Raw genomic sequence first — 25,287 nt, forward strand, 5'->3', positions numbered from 1 at the left:
CTGATAGGGTCTTCGAAGTGTGCCGACTGCAGACGATATGGTACGTCAACCTTTTCAACAAATATGCTCACAGTTCAAATGTTCGATGTCTGATGTTGTCCGCTATTAAAGAAAAAACGGATAATGTTTTTCCTGAGTGGTTTGACCCAACCGATGAGTGTTTTACTCATAAAATTAAGTTGTTAGAATACTTGGTAACGGTACTTTTATTCAAAAACTCGAAATGGTTAGTAAAAGAAGAAATTAATAATGAACGACATCGGAAGCGCGATGCTAAACTAAAAAAACTAAAGTAAGTTGCAAGTGAAGACCGTTTGATTTAAGAACATCTTACTTTTGGGTGAGTAATGAATTCATTGAAAATACGTATTTACTTTTTGTAATCTTTAGCATTTTATTCTATTTACAGGTTTTTTTATTTTCAGCTTTTTCTTCTATTTTCTTCTATTGGCGTAGCTTTTTCAACAATCTTTATATTAGAAGAAGGCGTGGTTGTGAACCGATTTCACCCATATTTCGTACATGTCATCAGGGTGTTAAGAAAACATTATATACCGAATTTCATTGAAATCGGTCTAGTAGTTCCTGAGATATGGTTCTTGGTCCATAAGTGGGCGGCGCCACGCCCATTTTCAATTTTTAAAAAAGGCCTGGATGCAGCTTCCTTCTGCCACTTCTTCCGTAAAATTTAGTGTTTCTGACGTTTTTTATGAGTCGGTTAACGCACTTTTAGTGATTTTCAACATAACCTTTGTATGGGAGGTGGGCGTGGTTATTATCCGATTTCTTCCATTTTTGAACTGTATATGAAAATGCCTGAAGAAAACGACTCTGTAGAGTTTGGTTGACATAGCTATAGTAGTTTCCGAGATATGTACAAAAATCTTAGTAGGGGGCGGGGCCACGCCCACTTTTCCAAAACAATTGGGTCCAAATATGCCCCTCCCTAATGCGATCCTTTGTGCCAAATTTCACTTTAATATCTTTATTTATGGCTTAGTTATGACACTTTATAGGTTTTCGGTTTCCGCCATTTTGTGGGCGTGGCAGTAGGTCGATTTGGCCCATCTTCGAACTTAACCTTCTTATGGAGCCAAGGAATACGTGTACCAAGTTTCATCATGATATCTCAATTTTTACTCAAGTTACAGCTTGCACGGACGGACGGACAGACGGACGGACAGACAGACATCCGGATTTCGACTCTACTCGTCGCCCTGATCACTTTGGTATATATAACCCTATATCTGACTCTTTTAGTTTTAGGACTTACAAACAACCGTTATGTGAACAAAACTATAATACTCTCGTTAGCAACATTGTTGCGAGATTATAAAAACTAAAGTAAGTTGCAAGTCAAGACCGTTTGATTTAAGAACATCTTACTTTTGGGTGAGTAATGAATTCATTGAAAATACGTATTTACTTTTTTTAATATTTAGCATTTTATTCTATTTTCAGGTTTTTTTATTTTCAGCTCTTTCTTCTATTTTCAGGTTTATCTTGTTGTATTTTCAGGTACTTTTTTCTTCTTCTTATTTTTTTCCTTTTTAGCTTTGCAACTGAGCTTAGCTTTTTTAAACACAAATGTTGTTTCCATCTTGTTTAAGTGCAACATTTGTTTTTAAAAAAGCAAGTGAAATTCAATGACTTTTTATATATTAAAGTCGTGTGAGAAATTTCCATTTCAAATGGACAATTTCTTAATTCTGCATTATAATTTTTAACACTTTAAACTTGCTTATACATTTTATACAAAATCTTTAAATTGTTAATTTTAAATAATAATAAATCAATAAAATTAACCTTTTACGGGAGTCGAAGAAGTTGTCGGGCATTCCTCCAAATAGGTGTCATCAAAAAGCGCTGGTGAATCCATCTGATTAAGAAAAAAAAAATCAAAAAATCATCAAAATTCATTTTAAATAACTTAACATAATATAATCAAATACGACCGGGCTACAATAATTTACATCTTTTTCTCAAATTTTCATAAATTTAGATGCACTAAGGTTAAAAGCCTTTTTTTCCAAGCTCATACATATACATATGCACTAAATGTATATTTTTATACTCTCGCAACAATGTTGCTAACGAGAGTATTATAGTTTTGTTCACATAACGGTTGTTTGTAAGTCCTAAAACTAAAAGAGTCAGATATAGGGTTATATATACCAAAGTGATCAGGGCGACGAGTAGAGTCGAAATCCGGATGTCTGTCTGTCCGTCCGTCTGTCTGTCCGTCCGTCTGTCCGTCCGTCTGTCCGTCCGCCCGTGCAAGCTGTAACTTGAGTAAAAATTGAGATATCATGATGAAACTTGGTACACGTATTCCTTGGCTCCATAAGAAGGTTAAGTTCGAAGATGGGCAAAATCGGCCAACTGCCACGCCCACAAAATGGCGGAAACCGAAAACCTATAAAGTGTCATAACTAAGCCATAAATAAAGATATTAAAGTGAAATTTGGCAAAAGGATCGCATTAGGGAGGGGCATATTTGGACGTAATTTTTTTGGAAAAGTGGGCGTGGCCCCGCCCCCTACTAAGTTTTTTGTACATATCTCGAAAACTACTATAGCTATGTCAACCAAACTCTACAGAGTCGTTTTCTTCAGGCATTTCCATGTACAGTTCAAAAATGGAAGAAATCGGATAATAACCACGCCCACCTCCCATACAAAGGTTATGTTGAAAATCACTAAAAGTGCGTTAACCGACTAACGAAAAACGTCAGAAACACTAAATTTTACGGAAGAAGTGGCAGAAGGAAGCTGCACCCAGGCTTTTTTTAAAAATTGAAAATGGGCGTGGCCTCGCCCACTTATGGACCAAAAACCATATCTCGGGAACTACTAAACCGATTTCAATGAAATTCGGTATGTAACATTTTCTTAACACCCTGATGACATGTACGAAAAATGGGTGAAATCGGTTAAGAACCACGCCTTTTTTCTATATAACGCTATTTTGAATTCCATCTGATGCCTTCTCTGTATAATATATGTATACATTAGGAACCAATGATGATAGCGGAATAAAACTTTACAAAAATACGGTATTTGAAAAATATATAAATGACGTATAATGAAATCTCGATTATCACTTTATCATGCGAGAGTATAAAATGTTCGGTGACACCCGAACTTAGCCCTTCCCTACTTGTTAGCTTTTGCCATCGTCGCGAAAAGACGCTTGACGGCAAAGCCATGATCGGGGAGATGTAATGGTATTTGTTTTTATGAATGAAGCAAGTTTGCCTGTTGAAAGTGCGCTTGCGTTCATGAATGAAAATATTGTTGTTGTGTATTTTTCTACAAATTTGGGCATCGACTTGGCTGCCATATTGACTTGTGACGCTTCTGATGCTATTTGAAACCATTGTTGTTTTTGTAGAACAATATTCGTAGTTTTTGCGGGTGACATATGTATCTACATGTTAACGTATGTATAAGTATGTATGTTGTGTATGCATTATTTGTGTGGGAATGTCATGCGCACATATTTACATGTGTACTCATATTTGTATGTTGGTTGGTATACATTATTTGTTCGGCAATGTCGTACACATATGCATGTACAAACATATAGAGAAGTGCGCGAGTTATGTGTACACTATCATCCCAACCAGACACCACACAACAAAATACTATAAATTGGACAAAATAAAAGATTAAAGAAAAACAAGTAAACATTACAAAAAATATAAGATAACAAGTAGAGATAAAGAACATAATGCAAATGTATACAAACATGTTTTGGATCCTTATGTTTGACTATAATGATAACCCAAACATTATCGGGTAAACCCTACAAAACAAGTGTTTGTTTGCATTCACATAGAAAATAAGATTACATTTACAAATATTGTATTCATAAACCCAAACGCATACTATCAGGTAAACCCCACAGTCATGTTTGTTTGCATTCAATAGAAAATAAGATTACATTTTACAAATATTGTATTTCATAAGAAAATAAACAAAACAAAGAAATAGATTAAGAAAATTGTAATCACTTTAGTAGTTATATAAGCAGAACATAACTTGAAACATCAGAGAATAAAATATAATGTCATAGAAACAACATCATTGGCATTTTTATTCCTCCGCTCGAACAAACCTAAAACTGGCGCAGTCGGTAGGATCAAACTGCAAAGTTGAGCGATACTAAAAACTGAAGTTTTTAAGTTTCGTAAGCTTTAGCAACGGGAAGCAAATCTTAAGATTAGCTCCCATTTTAAAAAGATCTCTTATATATACAAATATAAAAAGTCGGTCGGCACAGATAGCCAAGTTTAAGAAATTTAAGTTTCTACACAAGTTATCTGGAACGTCGGAGAGCGACTCCGAGGACTACAATTTGTGAAGGCGAAGAATAGCTTCATTCCGCCCATCAACATTACCAGGAAGAGTGGGATTAAAGATTAATGCCCCACACACAGAAGACGCAGAAAGAGCGAAGTGCAATTCATACAAAGCAACAACAACAAGTTCAGTTGTAATAAAAGAGGATACATCAGCAATGAATCCAGGCGAGCAGCAACCACTTCAGATGACAGGATCGCAAATTTTGAAGGAAGCTTCAAGAATCATGGACTTTGACGGCAGAGATTTATCATCATTCATCAGGGAAGTTGACATGATCCTTCCTTTATTCAACCCCAACCCATCAATGTTGGAATTTGTAACGCAGCGACACGTCAAACAAAAATTAAAGGAGAAGCAGCAAGTGTCATCCGGCCTTTGGGACCTACACCAACATGGCAGCAAATGAGAGAAGAACTCATAAAGAATTTTGGAGTAAAGGAGTCGTACCACACCCTTTACAATCAGGCGATTGTACTACGAAACTATAACGTAAGTCAATATTTCCAAAATTTAAAAGATATTTTAGATAAACTAAATTTAAAACATGAATTCGATAGGATAAAGCCTATAGAATTTTCCCCAATTAACAACGAAAGTTTAATTCTAAAAACATTTTTAAATGGGATACACCCCAACTTAAGCAGTGTAGTGATTAGTAGAAATATAAGCACCATTAGAGAGGCTTTAGCGTTCTTCAAGAGACAGGTTTGCTAATACAATTTGATAAAAGACAAAACAATTATTAAAAAAATAATTGTAAAAATTTTTCAAATAGAAATTCTTTGGCTCACAATTTTGGCAATTTCGATAATAAACAGCATATGCAAAATTCCAAAAATTTCAATTTGGACAAAATCAGCAGGGAGAATTTAATATCAATTCTAACCAAAATGACAATTATCAACAATTTAACTTTGGACAAAATAGGCAAAATAATTCTCAACAATCTAGAAGATATAATTCAGTCCAAAGAAGACAAACCCCCCCCGAACCGATGGAAATAGATCACGTTCAAGAACAAGCAAATTTTCGGTTGCCAGCCCAAAACAATCGTTACCGATAATAGAAGTGACCATAAAGAATTCAAAAATTAAATGTCTTATTGACACAGGGTCTACAACATCATTATTGAAATATAATGTGTTAAAAGATTATGAATGCATTGACCTTGATAAACAAATATCTACACTTTAGCACCATTATGGAAAATTTGTCCCTAAATAAAGAGTTAGTCACCCCAACCCCAAACGAATTTAATGAAAATAGTTATATACATTGGAAACTAACCAACATAAAAAATAATAACTTTGATGCTATAATAGGACAGAATATTTTAAAACCTATTAAAGCAATAATTAATTTAGAAAAGGAGTAGGTAGAAATAAACGGCAACAAAATTAAATTTATAAACTCATGCCTTTACAATTACGAAGATATTAATATACTTACAGAATGTAAAGAGAATTTGCTAGACATTTTATCAAATAGTGACATGAATGAATAAGAAACGCAAGAATTGGAATACATTCTAAACGCAAATAGCGATTTATTTTTCCAAGAACCAACCTTTCTCATACTCATGAAATTCAGTATGAAATTGTTACAAAAACAAGTAGACCAACTTATAATAAAATTTATAGATATCTCCAAATTCATGAAGAAGAAATTAGTAGACAGATGAACGAGATGTTGCGCCAAGGTATAATTAAAGAAAGTAATTCCCCGTACAACTCGCCTCTTTGGATTGTACCGAAAAAGCAAGACAATTCAATGAAGAAAAATGGAGAATAGTTATTGACTACAGGAAGCTAAACGAAGTCACTATAGATGACAAATTTCCGATACCTCATATAGAAACAATACTCAGCAAACTTGGAAGAGCTCAGTATTTTACAACATTAGATCTTGCAAAAGGCTTTCATGAAGTATTAATAAAAGAAGAAGATAGACCAAAAACACCCAAGGACACTTTGAATTTATAAGAATGCCTTTCGGACTAAAGAATTGACCAACAACTTTCCAACGTTTAATGAGTTCAGTTCTTAGGGAATATATCAACACGATATGTGTAGTTTATTTAGACGACATCTTCATTTTTAGTTCAAGTATTGAAGAACATACCCAAAATATCAACAAAATATTTTCAGCATTAAGAAAACATAATTGAAAGATTCAGGTATATACATGCAAATTTTTCGCGAAAACAACTGAATTTCTAGGTCACACTTTAACAACAGAAGGGATGCAACCAAATTTAAGCAAAATCGAAAACATAGAAAAACTAAAGTTGCCTACTACATCAAAGCAAATTAAATCATTCCTAGGTATAACAAGTTATTATACAAAATTTGTAAGAGATTACGCTAAAGTAGCACATGGTTTAACAAAATATTTAAAAAAGGATATTAAAATAAACACTCGCGATCCTCAGTACATATCACCCTTTGAAAAATTTAAAAATCTATTAGTGAGCCCACCAATATTTAAATATCCAGACTTTAACAAAAAATTTGGCATTTCAAGTGATGCAAGTGGCTTTGCAATTGGCGCAGTATTAACCCAGGACAGTCCTATAAGCTATGCTAGTAGAACACTTAACAAACACGAAAGAAGTTATTCCACTACAGAAAAAGAACTACTAGCTATTGTCTGGGCAGTGACATATTATAGACCATACATTTACGGCAGAGCATTTGATCTCTTAACCGATCACCAACCACTTAAGTGGCTCCAAATAAAAAACAAGGGAAAAGACATTAACCCAAGATTGCAAAGATGGTTAATTAATCTAGGTGAATACAATATTAATATAAATTAGGTGAAAGGAAAGGAAAATAACGTAGCCGATTTTCTAAGTAGAATAGATAGTAACACAAGCGAGATTCATTCATTGGAAGAAGACAACATAAGCACAAATGCTACAATCCACTCTCAAGAGGAGGAACTAAATGATCATTTTCCAATTTTACACACTATTGTAAATCGCTTCAATACACAAATCATTTTAACAAACAAGAAAATTATGGAATCTGAAGAACTAGGCAACACGAAGAAAATTTTTATTAGCGCAGAAGATATAAAAAATAATAATTTCATAGATCTTTGTCGTAAGCACATAAATAGTGGAAAAGTAGGTATTTTTTCTTATTTAACCGATAATCAGTACAATATAGTTCAGCAAAAGCTTATTCAAATATTTAATAGACATGTAAAGTTTTTTAGATGTGAATTCCATGCTAAAGATATGAAAAATGAAGAACAAGTTTATAAACAAATTGCTCAATATCATAAAAATGAAACAGGCCATGCAGGTATTAACGAAAATTATGAAAAATTGAAAAAACTAATATACTGGAAAAATTTGAAAGTTTTGATTCAAAAATATATAAATAATTGCGACGTTTGCAATAGAGCAAAATATGATAGAAAACCTTTAAAACCAAAATTTCAATTAACGAAAACACCATCAGATATAAATGAAATAGTTCACGCGGATATATACATAAATAAAAAATGTTACTTCCTTACTTTTATAGACAAATTTGCGAAATTTGCTATGGCATTTCAGCTAGAAGATAGAAACAGTATAACTATTATAGAAAAGCTTAGATTATTCTTTTCTATCAAAGGTAGACCCAGAATGTTAATATTAGATAATGAATTCAACTCAATTAACATAAAAGATTTTTTTAGGAAAGAAGAAATAGAAGTTCATTTTACAAAACCAAACAGTCATACTGGGAATTCAGATATCGAAAGATTTCATAATACTCTATCCGAAAGAATTAGAGTCCCAGAAATTGAAAAACCAAGCCTTTCGACAGCGGAAAAAGTATTTCAAAGCATAGAATGGTATAACAAATCTTATCATTCTACAATTAAAGCCACACGTCTTGAGGTTATAAATGGAAAAACTGATAAGAATTTGATTAAAGACACTATTCAGAAGACTAAAGAAAAATGCATAGGAAAACTAAATAGAAATAGAGAAGAGTTTAATAACACTCAAAAAGAAGGTTACGTAAAAAATTATAAAGCAGTTCGGCACAAATACGAACCAAGGTATAGAAAATTACCATTAGATAATATTCAATTCGACAAATATTAAACGTCCAAACAAATTTTTAGGTCAAATACATCTTCTCTCAAAATAACATTGATGATAGCAATTGTAATAATTAGCAATGCAGCCAAACTGGAAGTACATGAAATACATACCGACAATGGATACGCAGAAATTATCACCAACACTAAACAGATTGTTACATCATCTGACCTCGTAATTCACATAATTGACCCTCGCGAAATTCTTTACATACTAAATAATATAACAAAAATCTCGCAAACATATTCACATTTACATTACTACACCCTATCTAATGAAATTGAAATCTTGAGAGGTAAAATCAAAACATTAATCCCAAGAAAAGAAGTTAGTAGAAAAAAGAGAGGGTTAATTAACGGTATAGGTTCTGTACATAAATTTCTATTTGGAACGATGGATGATGGAGATAGAATAGATATTGAAAATCACCTTAAGAAAGTAGATGAAAATTTACATAATTCAATTACAGCTCTCGACCACCAAATAAAAATTAATAATTTCTTTTCGAACACGTTTACAAAATTAAAACAAATTATTGAAGACGAAAGAAATAATTCTTTAGTGTATCAAGAGAGAACAGACAAAATATTGATTCTTCATGAACAAACAATAAAGATAAACATTCTCAAAGACGCAGTAAACCAGATTCAGGAAAACATTATTTCAGCAAAAAATGGTATTTTTCACCCAAGCATTTTAACAAATGAAGAAATTTATAATTACAACATAGACCTCAACAAACTTCAATATATAAAATTATGCGCCTTGGAATATAAAAAAAATTTGTTAATGTTCGTAGTCAAAATCCCAAAAGAATTTCAATCGGTACAATTAAAAACTATTATTCCTATACCAAACACAGCAGGTAAAGAAATAACAGCAGAAATCGAAAATGTTTTTGAATACAAAAATGTCACTTATAAATTCGAAGAAGCTAAAACACTCAATGAACTACAAATTTCTAAACATTGCATCTACTTATTAAATTGTGAACTTAGATGATGAAGAAACTATTTTAATAAAAAATGCAAATGGCATAGAACTAAACCAGAACTGCGACAACAGAAAAATTAAGTTGAAAAACACTACATTGATTCATTATAATAACTGCACTATTAAGACCCTATACCAAACATTCTCAAATACTAAAATTTCATACAATCAGAGATTCTATTATCCAAACTATGATACTCACAATTTCACTAACAAAATTACAATTAACGACCTTGTATTTAAAAACGAAGAAAACTTAAAAGAAATTAATGAATTAAAATATCACAAAAATATCTCTCATATTGGAATATCAATTTTAAGTATTATTGTGATTATAATAATAATTTTAATATCTTGTAAAATTAAAAAAATGAAAAACAATACTATTCAAACTCAGGAGAGTTTTCCATTAAGAGAGGGAGGAGTTATGTGTACACTATCATCCCAACCAGACACCACACAACAAAATACTATAAATTGGACAAAATAAAAGATTAAAGAAAAACAAGTAAACATTACAAAAAATATAAGATAACAAGTAGAGATAAAGAACATAATGCAAATGTACACAAACATGTTTTGGTCCTTATGTTTGACTAAAATGATAACCCAAACATTATCGGGTAAACCCCACAGTCATGTTTGTTTGCATTCAATAGAAAATAAGATTACATGTTTGTTTGCATTCAATAGAAAATAAGATTACATTTTACAAATATTGTATTTCATAAGAAAATAAACAAAACAAAGAAATAGATTAAGAAAATTGTAATCACTTTAGTAGTTATATAAGCAGAACATAACTTGAAACATCAGAGAATAAAATATAATGTCATAGAAACAACATCATTGGCATTTTTATTCCTCCGCTCGAACAAACCTAAAACTCGCGCACACTTCTTAATGATAAATGATATTACGATGATGCGTATGAAAATTAAATGACATCTTATTGTAATATGTAAGTTAAGAAATTTTATGTTAATTTCTTTTAAAAAAAAATTTATTTATTACTTGTTCGTTTCATTACAGAGCTAAGACTGAACTTAAAAATTAATTTACTTAAAAGCTAAGCTATGTTGCACTGGCCAACTGCTGACTTTGTTGCCGATTCTCCGAATTGGCTTATTTCGGTTGCGCGTGTTGGATTTCCGCTTCACGCCGAAAAATGAGCTTTTATGCTGATAAAAGCGTCTGGCTTTTGCTGTGGGAAATATTGTACAACTAAAGATGCATTTCCGCTATTACGGTTTATTTAGTAATTGTTAACATTTGCCATGTTAACACTTCCCCTCTTAAAAGCGATCGTCCCGAGAGCCTATCAAAAATAGGGGAGGTTGTTAAAATTGATGTAAGTATTTTGATCATTGGAAAGATCTTTGATCTCCTTAAGATCAATATTCGCCGGGAGCATCAGGTTAAGGTCCAGGCTTGGAGATATGATTATTCTGTTTTGGTGCTTTCTCCAGAATTTTCGAAAAAATATTATACCGAGAATGATTGATGCAACGGCTCCAAGTGAAAGGGAGCTATTGGATATCGTTGCTGTCTTCAGAAGATTTATTCTTCGTATGTTATCAATGTGAAACTCCTTTAAGGCCTGGAGAGAAAGTAATTCAATTCGATTTCTTTCGATTGGTGCTGGTTGCAGGGCTGCTGGGATTGCCGGCAGTGGAACCAAATCGTAATTAATGTAAAATTGATGATTTATTTTTAACGTTGAGTTATGAAAATTAATAAGGTGTGTCCCTGATAAATTTGTCTGCATTCCGTCAGCATCTATTACCCCTTGAAAGCCATTAAGTAATATGGTGCCGGGTTTTACTTCTTCGATTTGTTGGATATGTTGGCCGTTTGTTAAAGTTCAAGATGAATTTAGGCTATTTACTACTCTAGGTATACAACTACTATTACTTATATTTACTAGTTGAGTTTGCTTACAAATCTCAATTTTCTTATAATTATTACATACTTCTTTAATTCCATAGGTATCTTTTGTACCCTTTAATATTTTATCAAATTCGACATTAATTATAATTTGGTTTTGCTTAACAACTGGTCTAATAATCATTTTTTTTAAATTTTCATTAATAGTTAATGGTATTTTTACCAAGTAAAATATTGTCATATTTTGACTAATTACATTTATATTTAATATTTCTAGTGCTTCTTCAGCATTTTTGAAAGGTATTTCGTCATTTTCTAAATTTTCTAACGCAATTTCGATTTCATTTTTATTTAACAATAATGCATTTAAAATGTCTTTCTTTGCCCACTGTATGGCGTATTTAATGTTAATCAACTCTTCTTTTATTAATCTTATTCTATTCTGCAAATTTATAATAGTTTCGTTTTCTATATAAGTATCTTTCCTTATGTTATTAAGAAGATTATTTACTATCATGCTAATTTTATTAATTTTTTCGTTAAAAATATTGTTAATTAGTACTTGTTTATTATTATTATTATAATTAATATCATTAAGATTTTTGGTTATTACATCCAGATCCTTGTGATCGGGGCTTCCGGCTATGAATTTCCAAGCCGTTCCTAACTATCTATGGATCTTTTCTGTCTTCTTTCGACAGGTTTTATTGTATCTAAAATTTGAAGAGATTGGGTTAATTCGTGTTTTAGGATGGGATAAAGGATTGTGTCCTTGGGTATGTCCGAAGAGGTGAATCTGTACATGTCCGTCAGAAATTGTTCGTACTTGTTGAGGTCGATTATGTGTATTAGCCTGAAGTCTCCATTCTGGACTTTTACTAGTCCGTTATTTATCGTAACTATTTGTGCCGTGGAGTAGTCATAAATGTCTATTGATGCGAATATTGGGTAAAAAAGGAAAAGTCTGAAAACAAAAATTTTAGTTTTGATTTTTTATATTGCGTTTATGAACTACTTTTCCTGATTCTGTCAAAACGGTGGAATTTTTGTCTTCTTTTACTATTTCTTTTCGAAATTTTGGAGATATTTTGGTTCCTAGTCGTTTGTTTATCCTAACGTAAATTGCTTCTCCAGGGTAATATGTTTTAATTGGATGACGGGCTTTATTATGGTAGGAAAGATCTTTTAGTTGTCTATTTTTTAGTTCCGAGATAATTTCTTCCCTAGCTCTTTCAAATGGGCTTGGGTCTGTGGAGATTCTTCTCCCGAAAAATACCTCTATTGGTTTTTTCTTTGTGGAGGAATGGACTGAAAAATTGTACTCGTAGACGGAGTTATCGAGGAGTTCGGCGAATGAGGTGAAACTTCGCTCTGCTTTTAAACAGCGCATTATTTCTGTGAGGGTCGAGTGAAATCGCTCTACTTGACCATTTACGGAACTTGCATAAGGTGGTGTTTTAAAAATTTGTATATTTAGGGTATCTTCCAATAAAAATCGAATGGAAGCTGAATTCAAAGACGTTTCATTGTCTATTTCTTGGTTGTTTCTGGTACGCCAAATTGAAACAGTAGTTCGCGGAGAGGTTCCTTAACGTGTTCGACGGCTCTGGAGCGAAGGATTTTGGTTTGGGCATACTTTGAAAATTTGTGAAATAGGGGTTTCTCCTAGTTTTGGTTTGGTAGGGTGGCGGTCGTACTTATTTTCTTTGCAAACTGAGCATTGCTGAATAATTCTTTTTATTGTTTTGGTCATGGAGGGAAAATAGTAATTTTCTAAAATTTGAAGTTTGTTTTCACGAGAATTTCTATGTGCTCTTTTATGGGTATTTATGATTATTTCTTCTTGTTGCTGTTCGTCTGTCACATCCTGGACTTGGAGTCGAGAAAACCTGGTTTTATAGTTACTAAAGTGGATCGGGTATATTTCTTTAATTTTACCCATAGTTCTTTCGTCGGTTTTGATGCAATTTATTATGGAGGGGTTTAGGTACCTTTTTAGGAGATTTATTAATGTTTCTGAGTTATATTCCGGTTCTTCAATGACGTGTCTATGGTATGTGGGGAATACTATCTTGAATTGGTAGGTAGAAATTGGGCCTGCATTTAGGAAGATTTGGTTTTTGAAAACGTTAATTGGGGGGGCCAAATTAAGTTATCGGATGAGCTCTCGTCACTATGCTGGGTTACTGACAAGGGGCTAATTGGTTCGGGAGGCGTTCTGATTTCTCCCATGACCTTAGTGGTATAGGTAAGTTTATCGTTTGGTTCCGTAAAGAGATTAGAAACAATTTCGACTAAATTATTAATTTCCTTCTGATGTTTTTGTGACAAGTTATCTTCCTTAATATATATTTTGTTAACAGATCTTGAAGCTAGCTGCTTGATTTTAATTTTGGTATTGCCTTCTAACTCCATGATGTTATTCTTTACGTGGATGACTGCGTCAAGCTCTTTAAGGCTATCATTTCCAATTATACCACGGAATGATGTCAGAGTTGGGAGGAGGTAGAATTTCAGTTTTTTGTCTGAGTTAAATAGGTTTAGACAGGTATGCTGTTTGATTTCGATGTCTTCTGCTATGGATTTCGCAAAAAAAATGCTTTCGTTATTTATTTGATTGGGCACGATAGAGGATCGTATATAGTTTTTCGTAGATCCTGTATCTACTTAAATTTTCACAATATCTCCACTTTTCAGCCTGCATTCAACATAGGGCAGCGAAGAGTGACTCATTCTAAAAAATGTAGATCAGTCGTGTCTATGTAGCTATCGTCCTGACCTTCATCATTTCTGTCTCTGTAAAATTCGTCATCGTAATGGCTAGAGTTGTCGTTCGTCTGCTTGTCAATTGTTGTGGTAGGGTAGTAAGCTTGGGGTTGTTCGGAATCTATATGGAAATTCCTTTGGATTTTATTAGGGGGCACAGGAGCTGGAGGGTTGCCAGGAGGAGGTCTTTTGTTAATAGGGTCATTATTACGTGGCCTATTCATATAATTAATATTCCTAGTTCGCAGTGATGGGTCAATGTCCATTGGTTCTGGACGTGGCTGTGGCTTATGCAAAGGACGTGGTGGTGGATTGTAATGCTGTTGTGCATATTGGGCGCCTGTTGCTGGCGTTTAACTTGATAGTTCATTTGCGGTGGTCTATGTGGAGTGGCTGCGTACAACCTTGGTTGGGGCATGTATGCCAATTCGGGGTAAAACTCATTGTTCATCCTTCTGGGAGATAGTGGTGGACGAAACTCTTGTGGTTTCCGGCTGATATTGTTATAAATGCTCAAGGCATAATGTGACCTGAAGGTTTGATCCTCTAGTTTGAGACACAAGTGGAGTGCCTGAGGGAGATCTGCTGGTTCCCTCATTCCAAGGAGTCTCGGTAGATCTCCTTTGAGTCCGCGAACGAACGTGTCTAGGGCTTTATCCCTATACGTACGAGTTAGAAGGTGCATGGCTTCTGCGCCGACTTCAATGCATCCCAGTTTGCTCAGAATTAGTGAGAGATGAAAATATACCTTTTGGTAAAATTCTTGAATTGTATTGCTACCCTGTACGAGAGAGGTCATTTGGTACTCAAGGGAACCAAGGTCGCGTTTATCCGCGTAATGCAATGTTAGGCAACTGGAGATCGCCTTCCAATCCAGTGGAGTGTTATAGGACTCCAAGGCAATGTCGGCATTGCCCACGATTTTGTTTCTAATGACATTGAAGATGCCATAATATTTTGGGGTACCCCTTTGAGGCTCATATATCTGGAGGATCCTGTCCACGCTTTTTTTCCAAGATGTGAATTCTCCCGGATTTCCGGAGAACTCCCGAAGACATCGTACCATATCTGGTATTTTGTCTAATTCAGAGACATTCCCGAGTAGTATTGAGTCTATGGTAATGTCCGTGAAATTTGAAGAGTTGGAATTTGGGTTAAGGGCGGCTTGAACCATGTTTCGCCCTTCAGTCCTTAAGACATTGTTCACAATTCCTGCGATCACGGTAGTTAACTCATCCATAGAGAATGAATTAGGAGAGGCAAGAGGCTGACCACAAGGTGCTGGTGGCCCTTGGGGTGCATTAAGTATTGGTGGCCGAACGAGGTTGGCAGGATTAACTAGCATGATTGATATATTTCTATTATTCACTTTTTATTTTAGAAATTTAATTTATCCCTAGCTTATTTTGTTTTGAGTTAAAACTTTCCTTTCTAAATTGTTAACGTTTAGTTAGCTTTTCGATATAATATTATCTCGTCTAGTTCAATTATTTTTTCTGAATTACGCTCTCTTTCTTAAATTATTTCACTATTCTTAAATTGTGTTCACCTTTGCATTAAAGATTTCTTAAACATAGTTTGTTTCACATTAAACAGTTTCACTTTTTATATTTTAAAAATTCTTTTACATATGTATGTATGTGAATATATTAATATTGATTCTTAAAATTAATTCTTACTCTAGTAGCAGGAACATTCTCCTGGGCAGGCGGCTAACGTCTTGCGTTTCCCGTTTGCTATTGTCGACTAGGGGGCCTCTTTTCCTGCACTTCTGTTGAGTCCTAGCCCAAGCCTTCGCCGTCTATGGGGTGGTAAGTATTATCCTTGTCTTCTAATGGTAGCCGCTGAGTATCACGACAGCACAAACTTTTTAACCAAGACTTGTGGATACACCCGCAAATTGTATTGATACTAAACGCGACTAGCGAAGGCCCCACGTTGGGCGCCAGTTAAAAAATTTTATGTTAATTTCTTTTGAAAAAAATTTTATTTATTACATGTTCGATTCATTACAGAGCTAAGACTGAACTTAAAAATTAATTTACTTAAAAGCTAAGCTAACTTGCACTGGCCAACTGCTGACTTTGTTGCCGATTCTCCGAATTGGCTTATTTCGGTTGCGCGTGTTGGATTTCCGCTTCACGCCGAAAAATGAGCATTTATGCTGATGAAAGCGTCTGGCTTTTGCTGTGGGAAATATTGTGCAACTAAAGATGCATTTCCGCTATGATTTGCTCATTATTGCTGATTACGGTTTATTTAGTAATTGTTAACATTTGCCATGTTAACATGTATATTAAGTTTTTATGATATTATGATAGTATCTCATATACATATACATACATAAATAAATTATAATACATACATACATATATTCTCAAACATAAGAAATATTTTAATAAATAACTCTTAATTGCACATTAACTACAAATATTGTTTTGAAAAAAGCATAATTTAGTTAGAATGATATAAATTATACATATATTCATAGAAATACGCAAAATGATAATCACATCAATTAACATGATGGCATATGAGCATATAAAAATATAAGCAAAAGGCCAACATACGTCTGTAATAGCAATGCATGTTTCTGAGCATAATTTTCATTAAATGCTCAGCTCTGTTCACGCGCCACTGTTAAGATTTCTCCTTCTTAGCTAGCTGTGGTGAAATGCACCCATCGCATTTTGTTAGCTTTTGACAGTTTACACGCCTGTCCGTTGTTGGACCTTCTCTATAAAATATACGTTCTCTGACCGCGTAATTTTTGGTCGTTTTGCTTTAGCAGTAATTTACCCGCTTCTCAGAAATAACATAGACTAATCGTGTGCCGTATGCACGTATGTATCGGGTGATTTTTTAAGAGCTTGATAACTTTTTTTAAAAAAAAAACGCATAAAATTTGCAAAATCTCATCGGTCCTTTATTTGAAACGTTAGATTGGTTCATGACATTTACTTTTTGAAGATAATTTCATTTAAATGTTGACCGCGGCTGCGTCTTAGGTGGTCCATTCGGAAAGTCCAATTTTGGGCAACTTTTTCGAGCATTTCGGCCGGAATAGCCAGAATTTCGGATCGGAAATGTTGTCTTCCAAAAAAACTGGAATAGTTGCTGGCTTATTTCTGTAGACTTTAGACTTGACGTAGCCCCACAAAAAATAATCTAAAGGCGTTAAATCGCATGATCTTGGTGGATAACTTACGGGTCCATTTCTTGAGATGAATTGTTCTCCGAAGTTTTCCCTCAAAATGGCCATAGAATCGCGAGCTGTGTGGCATGTAGCGCCATCTTGTTGAAACCACATGTCAACCAAGTTCAGTTCTTCCATTTTTGGCAACAAAAAGTTTGTTAGCATCGAACGATAGCGATCGCCATTCACCATGGCGTAACGTTGCGTCCAACAGCATCTTTGAAAAAATACGGTCCAATGATTCCACCAGCGTACAAACCACACCAAACAGTGCATTTTTCGGGATGCATGGGCGGTTCTTGAACGGCTTCTGGTTGCTCTTCACCCCAAATACGGCAATTTTGCTTATTTACGTAGCCATTCAACCAGAAATGAGCCTCATCGCTGAACAAAATTTGTCGATAAAAAAGCGGATTTTCTGCCAACTTTTCTAGGGCCCATTCACTGAAAATTCGACGTTGTGGCAGATCGTTCGGCTTCAGTTCTTGCACGAGCTGTATTTTATACGGTTTTACACCAAGATCTTTGCTGTAAAATCTTCCATGTGGTCGAATAACACAAACCCAATTGCTGCGAACGGCGACGAATCGACATTTCACGGTCTTCAGCCACACTCTCAGAAACAGACGCAATATTCTCTTCTGTACGCACTGTACGCATTCGTGTGGTTGGTTTAATGTCCAATAAAGTAAACTGAGTGCGAAACTTGGTCACAATCGCATTAATTGTTTGCTCACTTGGTCGATTATGTAGACCATAAATCGGACGTAAAGCGCGAAACACATTTCGAACCGAACACTGATTTTGGTAATAAAATTCAATGATTTGCAAGCGTTGCTCGTTAGTAAGTCTATTCATGATGAAATGTCAAAGCATACTGAGCATCTTTCTCTTTGACACCATGTCTGAAATCCCACGTGATCTGTCAAATACTAATGCATGAAAATCCTAACCTCAAAAAAATCACCCGATATATATTGTACGTATATATGGATATTGCGTATTCATAATATTCCCCTATTTATGCAACAAAGTTGCTAAGGAGAGTATTATAGTTTTGTTCACATAACGGTTGTTTGTAAGTCCTAAAACTAAAAAGAGTCAGATATAGGGTTATATATACCAAAGTGATCAGGGTGACGAGTAGAGTTGAAATCCGGATGTCTGTCTGTCCGTCCGTCCGTCTGTCCGTCCGTCCGTCTGTCCGTCCGTCCGTGCAAGCTGTAACTTGAGTAAAAATTGAGATATCTTGATGAAACTTGGTACACGTATTTCTTGGCTCCATAAGAAGGTTAAGTTCGAAGATGGGCAAAATCGGCACACTGCCACGCCCACAAAATGGCGGAAACCGAAAACCTATAAAGTGTCATAACTAAGCCATAAATAAAGATATTAAAGTGAAATTTGGCACAAAGGATCGCATTAGAGAGGGGTATATTTGTACGCAATTGTTTTGGAAAAGTGGGCGTGGCCCCGCCCCCTACTAAGTTTTTTGTACATATCTCGGAAACTACTACAGCTATGTCAACCAAACTCTATGGAGTCGTTTTCTTTAGGCATTTCCATATACAGTTCAAAAATGGAAGAAATCGGATAATAACCACGCCCACCTCCCATACAAAGGTTATGTTGAAAATCACTAAAAGTGCGTTAACGGACTAACAAAAACGTCAGAAACACAAAATTTTACGGAAGAAATTGCAGAAGGAAGCTGCACCCAGGCGTTTTTTAAAAATTGAAAATGGGCGTGGCCTCGCCCACTTATGGACCAAAAACCATATCTCAGGAACTACTAGACCGATTTCAATGAAATTCGGTATATAATATTTTTTAACACCCTGATGACATGTACGAAGTATGGGTGAAATCGGTTCACAACCACTCCTTCTTCCAATATAACACTATTTTGAATTCCATCTGATGCCTTCTCTGTATAATATATAGTACATTAGGAACCAATGATGATAGCGGAATAAAACTTTACAAAAATACGGTATTTGAAAAATATGTAAATGACGTATAATGAAATCACGATTATCACTTTATCATGCGAGAGTATAAAATGTTCGGTGACACCCGAACTTAGCCCTTCCTTACTTGTTTTTTTAATATATATGTAATAAATATGTACATGTATATAAGTAAATGCGATTGGAATATAATATAAGTATGTATGTTTGTATTTTGTTCTTTATCTTTTATTCTTTTTCTGTTTTTCGCTTTAGGGTTACTTTTTGTTTTTATAAATCTGCCTTCGCTTACGGTTTAAGCAATCCTGCTTACTGCTTTAAGAAGCAGAGAAGGGGTATTGCGGAAAATAGTGCAAGTACTAAGTGAAATTTTTATTGTATTTGTATTTTTTTATGAATATCGGTTTTTTTCCGTTTTCTCCGTTAAGATGTAGGAGAAATGAGAATACCGATATTTTTTGTTTTTGCGTTTTGTTAACGTTCTGGTACCCGTTTTTTGGAACTGTTTAAACGGGGTTTACCAGTACAAACATACATATATGGTGTAAAAAAATGGAAACGATACACTTACATTGACTCGCATCAAGGGTATTTTTGGTTTTGATATAGGGGAGATAAGTAGGTGTATGTCTCCTTGTATGTCTGTTTTGCGGTCAGTTGCCTCCTTTCCTTATAGCGGCCAGCTGCTCTTTTTTTCTTCTCTTTCCCTGTTCCTCTGTGCCAGTCTCTTTTGTTGGTGTTGTGATCGCGTTCCAGCCCTCCGTGTTGATACTTTTGTTGTTTAACTTCGTTGGTTTAATTTCGCGCCCGTTTTCCGTTTATCTGTTTATCCGTTTAGTTGTGTGTTTTTAGTTTTTTTTTGTTTTTTGTTTTATCGCGCCCGTTTGTTGGTTGCACTCTTTTTTGTTTGGTTTTGTGGTCACTGCACTCACTGCACCTTTTGCCCTTATATATTCACTTCACAGTATGATGTACTATATACATATGTATGTATGTATGTGGTGGTATTGTCCACAGTTTTGTCACCTGACGTCTCACAAACTTTTTTTTGTTTGTGCACTTTTATGTATTGCATTAATATATGTATGTGCAATTTTATTTTTTTTCCTGATTTTTTTTCTTGTCACTTCACTTTTTTTTTTTTGTTTCCCGTATAATTTTATTTATTATATATTTGTTTAATTATAATATAATTTTTGTTTTCTCTCACTCACACTGTGTTCAATTTAAATTTCTTTTTTTTTCTTTTTCCACCGCGCGTTTAATTTTTATTTAATATATGTATATTTGTGTATTTATATTATAATCTTTTTTTTCCACAATCTGTTCACTTTAAACTGTTGTCAATTTGACCACTGGTGCCGTCCGGTACGGCTTTGAAGGACCATAGATAATAATTATACAAAAACTCGCGGCACTTACCTCGCAATGTAAAATTAAGATGCGCAACGAAATTATGAAAAGGTCCGGAGGAACGCAAGGTGACTGTCCGAGTTCGCGGTCGAAATCAAAAAGAGGCTGGTGCCTTGTTCGTCGGTCCCTTTTGTTCTTTTTTGTGCCATGTCCTCATGTGTGTAAAATTCGTGATGTTGGTATTGTGTGCATGTGATGTGGAATGTGATGATGATGTGGTGTGAAGTGGTGTGAAGTGAAGATGTGGTGTAGAATGATAATGTGATGAATGTAATATGTGTGGTGTGAAAGTGTAATATTGTGGGGGGGGGGTCTGAGACTGATTTAGCCAACTACTCAGTCCAAAGTAGCACACGTTGGCAAGAGTGATTCCGCATTTGATTTTATGGCTTCTTCTTAGCCTGTCTTAAACTAGCAATTTTCTTTGCTGTATTACCTGAACGTCTGTCGGAGTTCGGGGTCCACGGACATGGTTGGAAGCTAAAACTTCGGGACAAGAAAATATGTTTACAGATCTGTTAGATTATAAAACATATCGTATTGAGCTGAAAAAAGCTTCGTAAAAGTGCAATCAAAGAGACTGAATGAAGTAATAGATATGATAAATCAGCTAGGTCAGTCGTTGATAGAAGTAGTACTTCCTCTTGCCTGCTATATTAGACCGTCTCAACTATTCAACTCCAGTACAATGAAATTGGCTGGTCTTAATGCTGAAAGTATATTTTGATTCACTCAGTTGATTTCTCTAAGTAACTGTGGTTTCGGGATATTCTCTGTAAGATACCACAAACCTTTATCGCAGGTTGAAAGGATAAAACCATGTTTCGTAGGCCAGTCAATTAAGGAAAGCAAGAACAATTCGAGATTAATAATTTCTTACATTATATAAGGTGGTAATACCCACTATATAAGTTAAATAAGTTAAACAATCCTTATTATTTCAATTATTTATTTTATAATAATTTGGTGGACTACTGTTGCACCTTATGAGCTACAATTTATAACTAAAACTTAAATCTAAAGAAAAGTATATCTAGAGCCTATGTTTACTATTAGCTACGTGGCTTTGCATTGTTTCACTATTAATAGCATCAGGCGACCAATGCAGTGGCTGACGTGAGATAACGAATTTCCTTATCTTCTCAATATCTTCTGTTGTACTATTAATAATATCGAGCGACCAATGCAGTGGCTAGCGTGGGATAAGAATTGTGTTTACTCAAGCCACGCGTGAGTTCTCCGTCTGTGGATGAGCTATTTGAGTTAACTTATATATGTATATATACTAGAGGACTCGTCCATGTTTTACTGCGGTTGTTAGATAGGTACTACTACCAATACCATCTATATGATTTTTATTATTTAGATTATGACTATTAGTTAAGGAGATATATAATAGCATTGCAGCATTGCATAGCATTGGTTTTTGGGGGAAAATTACTGTTGAATTTGGGCTGTGCACTAGAGCGGGTCGATTCCGGACTTTTTTCGATTCGGTATTTCTAATAGTGCGTAAAAGTTGCCTTAGTACTTCCTGATTCCAATGCAGCTTTTTGTTTTGAGATCGGATTGCATCTTCAACCTCAACTCCGGCCTTGAAATTTCGGAAATTCGCCTTAAATCGTGAAATTGTCTACCTAGCGCCTGAAATACGCATCTCATGGCAAAATGTATAAAACAAAAGTTATTTGTCACGTCACTTTGGCACTTGTTGCTTAGGTTTCAGTGTAGAGCGTATAAAACGATCACAAGAATGAGGCCAATAACTTTAGAAGATGCCTCTGTCACCAGTTTGACGGTTCTCTCGACTGCCACGGTGTGAGAAGGGAATTCACTAAATTTCCATACCTCTGCAGTGTCTCCCGACAGCCCTTTTATAAGTTCTTCGTTAGAAACTGAACAAAGAACTGGTGGAACAGTCAAGGTAATAGTCTTCCAGTTAATCATATCGTAATAATTATTAGCTTTGAAATTTAGCTTTGGCACTTTATTACATCTAACCCTTCCATTTACAGTGTCAGACTCTGCTTCTCTGGCTGCCAGAAGACGGTCAAGGGCCAACTTTCTGACTTCTATCCGTTCGTCAGTCATCATACTAAGGAGAATATTTTCTGGAAGAGCAAAGGAAGCATTCTGTTGAATGGATGAATCGACAACCTTGCGCAGTTTAGCAGGTAAGTATCTCGACCTTTGAATTGCAGCATAGAGATGGCGCGAGCCATCTTTGATTGAACTGTTGAATCTTATTGAGAACCACAAAGGTGAGTAAACTGTAAGTATGTACTTGACCAAAATCTTTATTTCCTTTGTTGGTTTGTCAGTAGAAATGTATAATTTCAGAATTCGATTTGCACAGGTGAGCCAGCTAGATTTGCACATGTTACCTGGATGCATCGAAGCTAAATCTGAGGAACATTGACCGGAAATAACAGCTTCTGATATTTTATAGAGATAACCTTGGGTAGGATTAATAACCTCAGAAGGTAATTGGCGGGATGGAAAACTTTCAAATTTGACAAAAGGCAACTTCTCACAATCAGGGAGCAGTTTACCCATGTCGCCAGAGAATGTATTTGGACTCTTTGAGACACCATCTATGTGTTCGAAAAGAGCACGAAATGGAAGTTCGTTGAAATGTAGAAGACAAACAACCCACTGTAATGGCCTACCTACCTTTCTTCTAGTTTCCGAATGATTCCACCTTTCCAACCTGTGTTCGTGTTGGTGCCATCAGCACCACATCAACTGAATTGTCTTGTAAATGTTGCCATTTAGCTTGCGTCTCATCCTCAGCTGACCCGGAAGGAGAGGTGACGTGGCCAAAGTAATGACAACCAGGTTCCGCTATAAGAGAAAAATGTTCCTCTTTGACAGTGTCGCGGTAGTATAAAAATACAGCCCATATACAGAGTCAATACTTTCGGTGTTTTGGAGCTTAACTCCAACACTTTTTTTTTGCCCGACCAATCTTGCATTTGTCAGTGACAAAGCTAGGCTGATCCTCTGTTATCAAACCTGCTTTTTTGGCATCCAGAAAAGCAGATGAAAAAATCAAGGCCGCTGCTCTATCACTTGCTCAAAATCTTTGGGCAGCTAAAGCAGAGTGTTCTAATACTAGTGTGTTTTGTTTGGTTTTAGAGGATGGAAGAGAAAATTCATCATCAGCATCGTTTTTGGAAGCAGTGTGTTCTAATACTAGTGTGTTTTGTTTGGTTTTAGATGATGGAAGAGAAAATTCATCATCAGCATCGTTTTTGGAAGAATCCATATGCGACGCACCTACTTTGTTGTCGTCTGTATGAGAGTCTGGCTGATCTGAATGGTCACGTGTTCTAGGTGATACTTTTCTGGTAAGTGTTTATGTTGAATGACGTTTTGAAAGCTTTCCTTTACGTTCATTTTTCTTTGTAATCTTTTTTGTTTCAGGTAGATCAACACTTCCAATGCGACCAATTCTTCTGGTTCTCTGGTCCAAGAGAAATGGTTGTTCATGGATGATAGGAACTTTCCTTTCCTTTGGACAGGTGCAAGAAGAAAAATAAATGCATTTACAAGCAGCGATGTCAAATAATTTTCCGGCAGAAGAGACAAAGTCGTCTCTTTTAGAGCTCAAACCTATTGGGTTCCTTAAAAACATTTATTTAAGAGTCAGAAATTTCTTATGGTATGTGGTGAGCATTTGTACAACTCTGGTGTGTGAAACTATCGGAATAGATGACTTTTTGAAAGTATTTTCAACCTTTTTTGCAACTATTTCTGTAACCTCTTTACTCCTAGGTTCTTAGTTGTCGCCGCGGAGTCGCACTATATGAAATCTTTCAAACTGATAACACAAAAGAACATCCTGGTAAGTAGGTAACTGGGACACAGAGAGATTGTACAAATATATGCCAAACACAGGACATTTCTGTCTAAATTTAAATTTAAATACAGAGATTTTGAGTTCTGTGTTCTGTTGAGAGAATATAAGTGATAGCATTCGGCGAAATCAACGTCAAGAGTGAAGGAACTCGCTGAAAAAATATTTATGTGGAGACCAGTCCGAACGTGTCGTATGGCGCAGGGAAATGAATGTAAGTGATAGACCTCGGCGAAATCACCGACAAGAGTGAAGGAACTCGATGAAAAAATATTTGTGTGGAGACCTATCCGAACGTATCCTTTGGCGTAGGTAAATGAATGTGAGTGATAGCACTCGGCGAAATCAACGTCAAGAAGTGGGCCGTAAGCCGATTTTCACCTTGCGCTGTGGCGCGCCGCATTTTCGCTCGTATCTCGGGAACGGTGCGTCCTACGGCCATGATCACAAATATCATTTCGGTAGCAAATGACGTGACAAATAACTTTTGTTTTATACATTTTGCCATGAGATGCGTATTTCAGGCGCTAGGTAGACAATTTCACGATTTAAGGCGAATTTCCGAAATTTCAAGGCCGGAGTTGGGGTTGACGATGCAATCCGATCTCAAAACAAAAAGTTGCATTGGAATCAGGAAGTACTAAGGCAACTTTTCCGCACTATTAGAAATCTCGAATCGAAAAAAGTCCGAAATCGACCCACCCTACTGTGCACCAGAGAAATCAACCGAG

At 35.3% G+C, this 25,287-nt stretch overlaps 1 protein-coding gene across 1 annotated transcript in view; it reads left to right on the forward strand.

Moving 5' to 3' along the window:
• Positions 1–14,436, forward strand: part of LOC120770647 — a 35,713-nt gene extending 21,277 nt beyond the window's left edge. The window contains exon 5 of the mRNA XM_040098243.1: positions 14,360–14,436. Coding sequence (XP_039954177.1) covers positions 14,360–14,436 — 77 coding nt within the window. The remainder of the gene's footprint in view (positions 1–14,359) is intronic.
• Positions 14,437–25,287: the final 10,851 nt, after the last annotated feature.

The sequence above is a fragment of the Bactrocera tryoni genome, chromosome 3 (genome assembly GCF_016617805.1).
Source record: "Bactrocera tryoni isolate S06 chromosome 3, CSIRO_BtryS06_freeze2, whole genome shotgun sequence".
NCBI lineage: Eukaryota > Metazoa > Arthropoda > Insecta > Diptera > Tephritidae > Bactrocera > Bactrocera tryoni.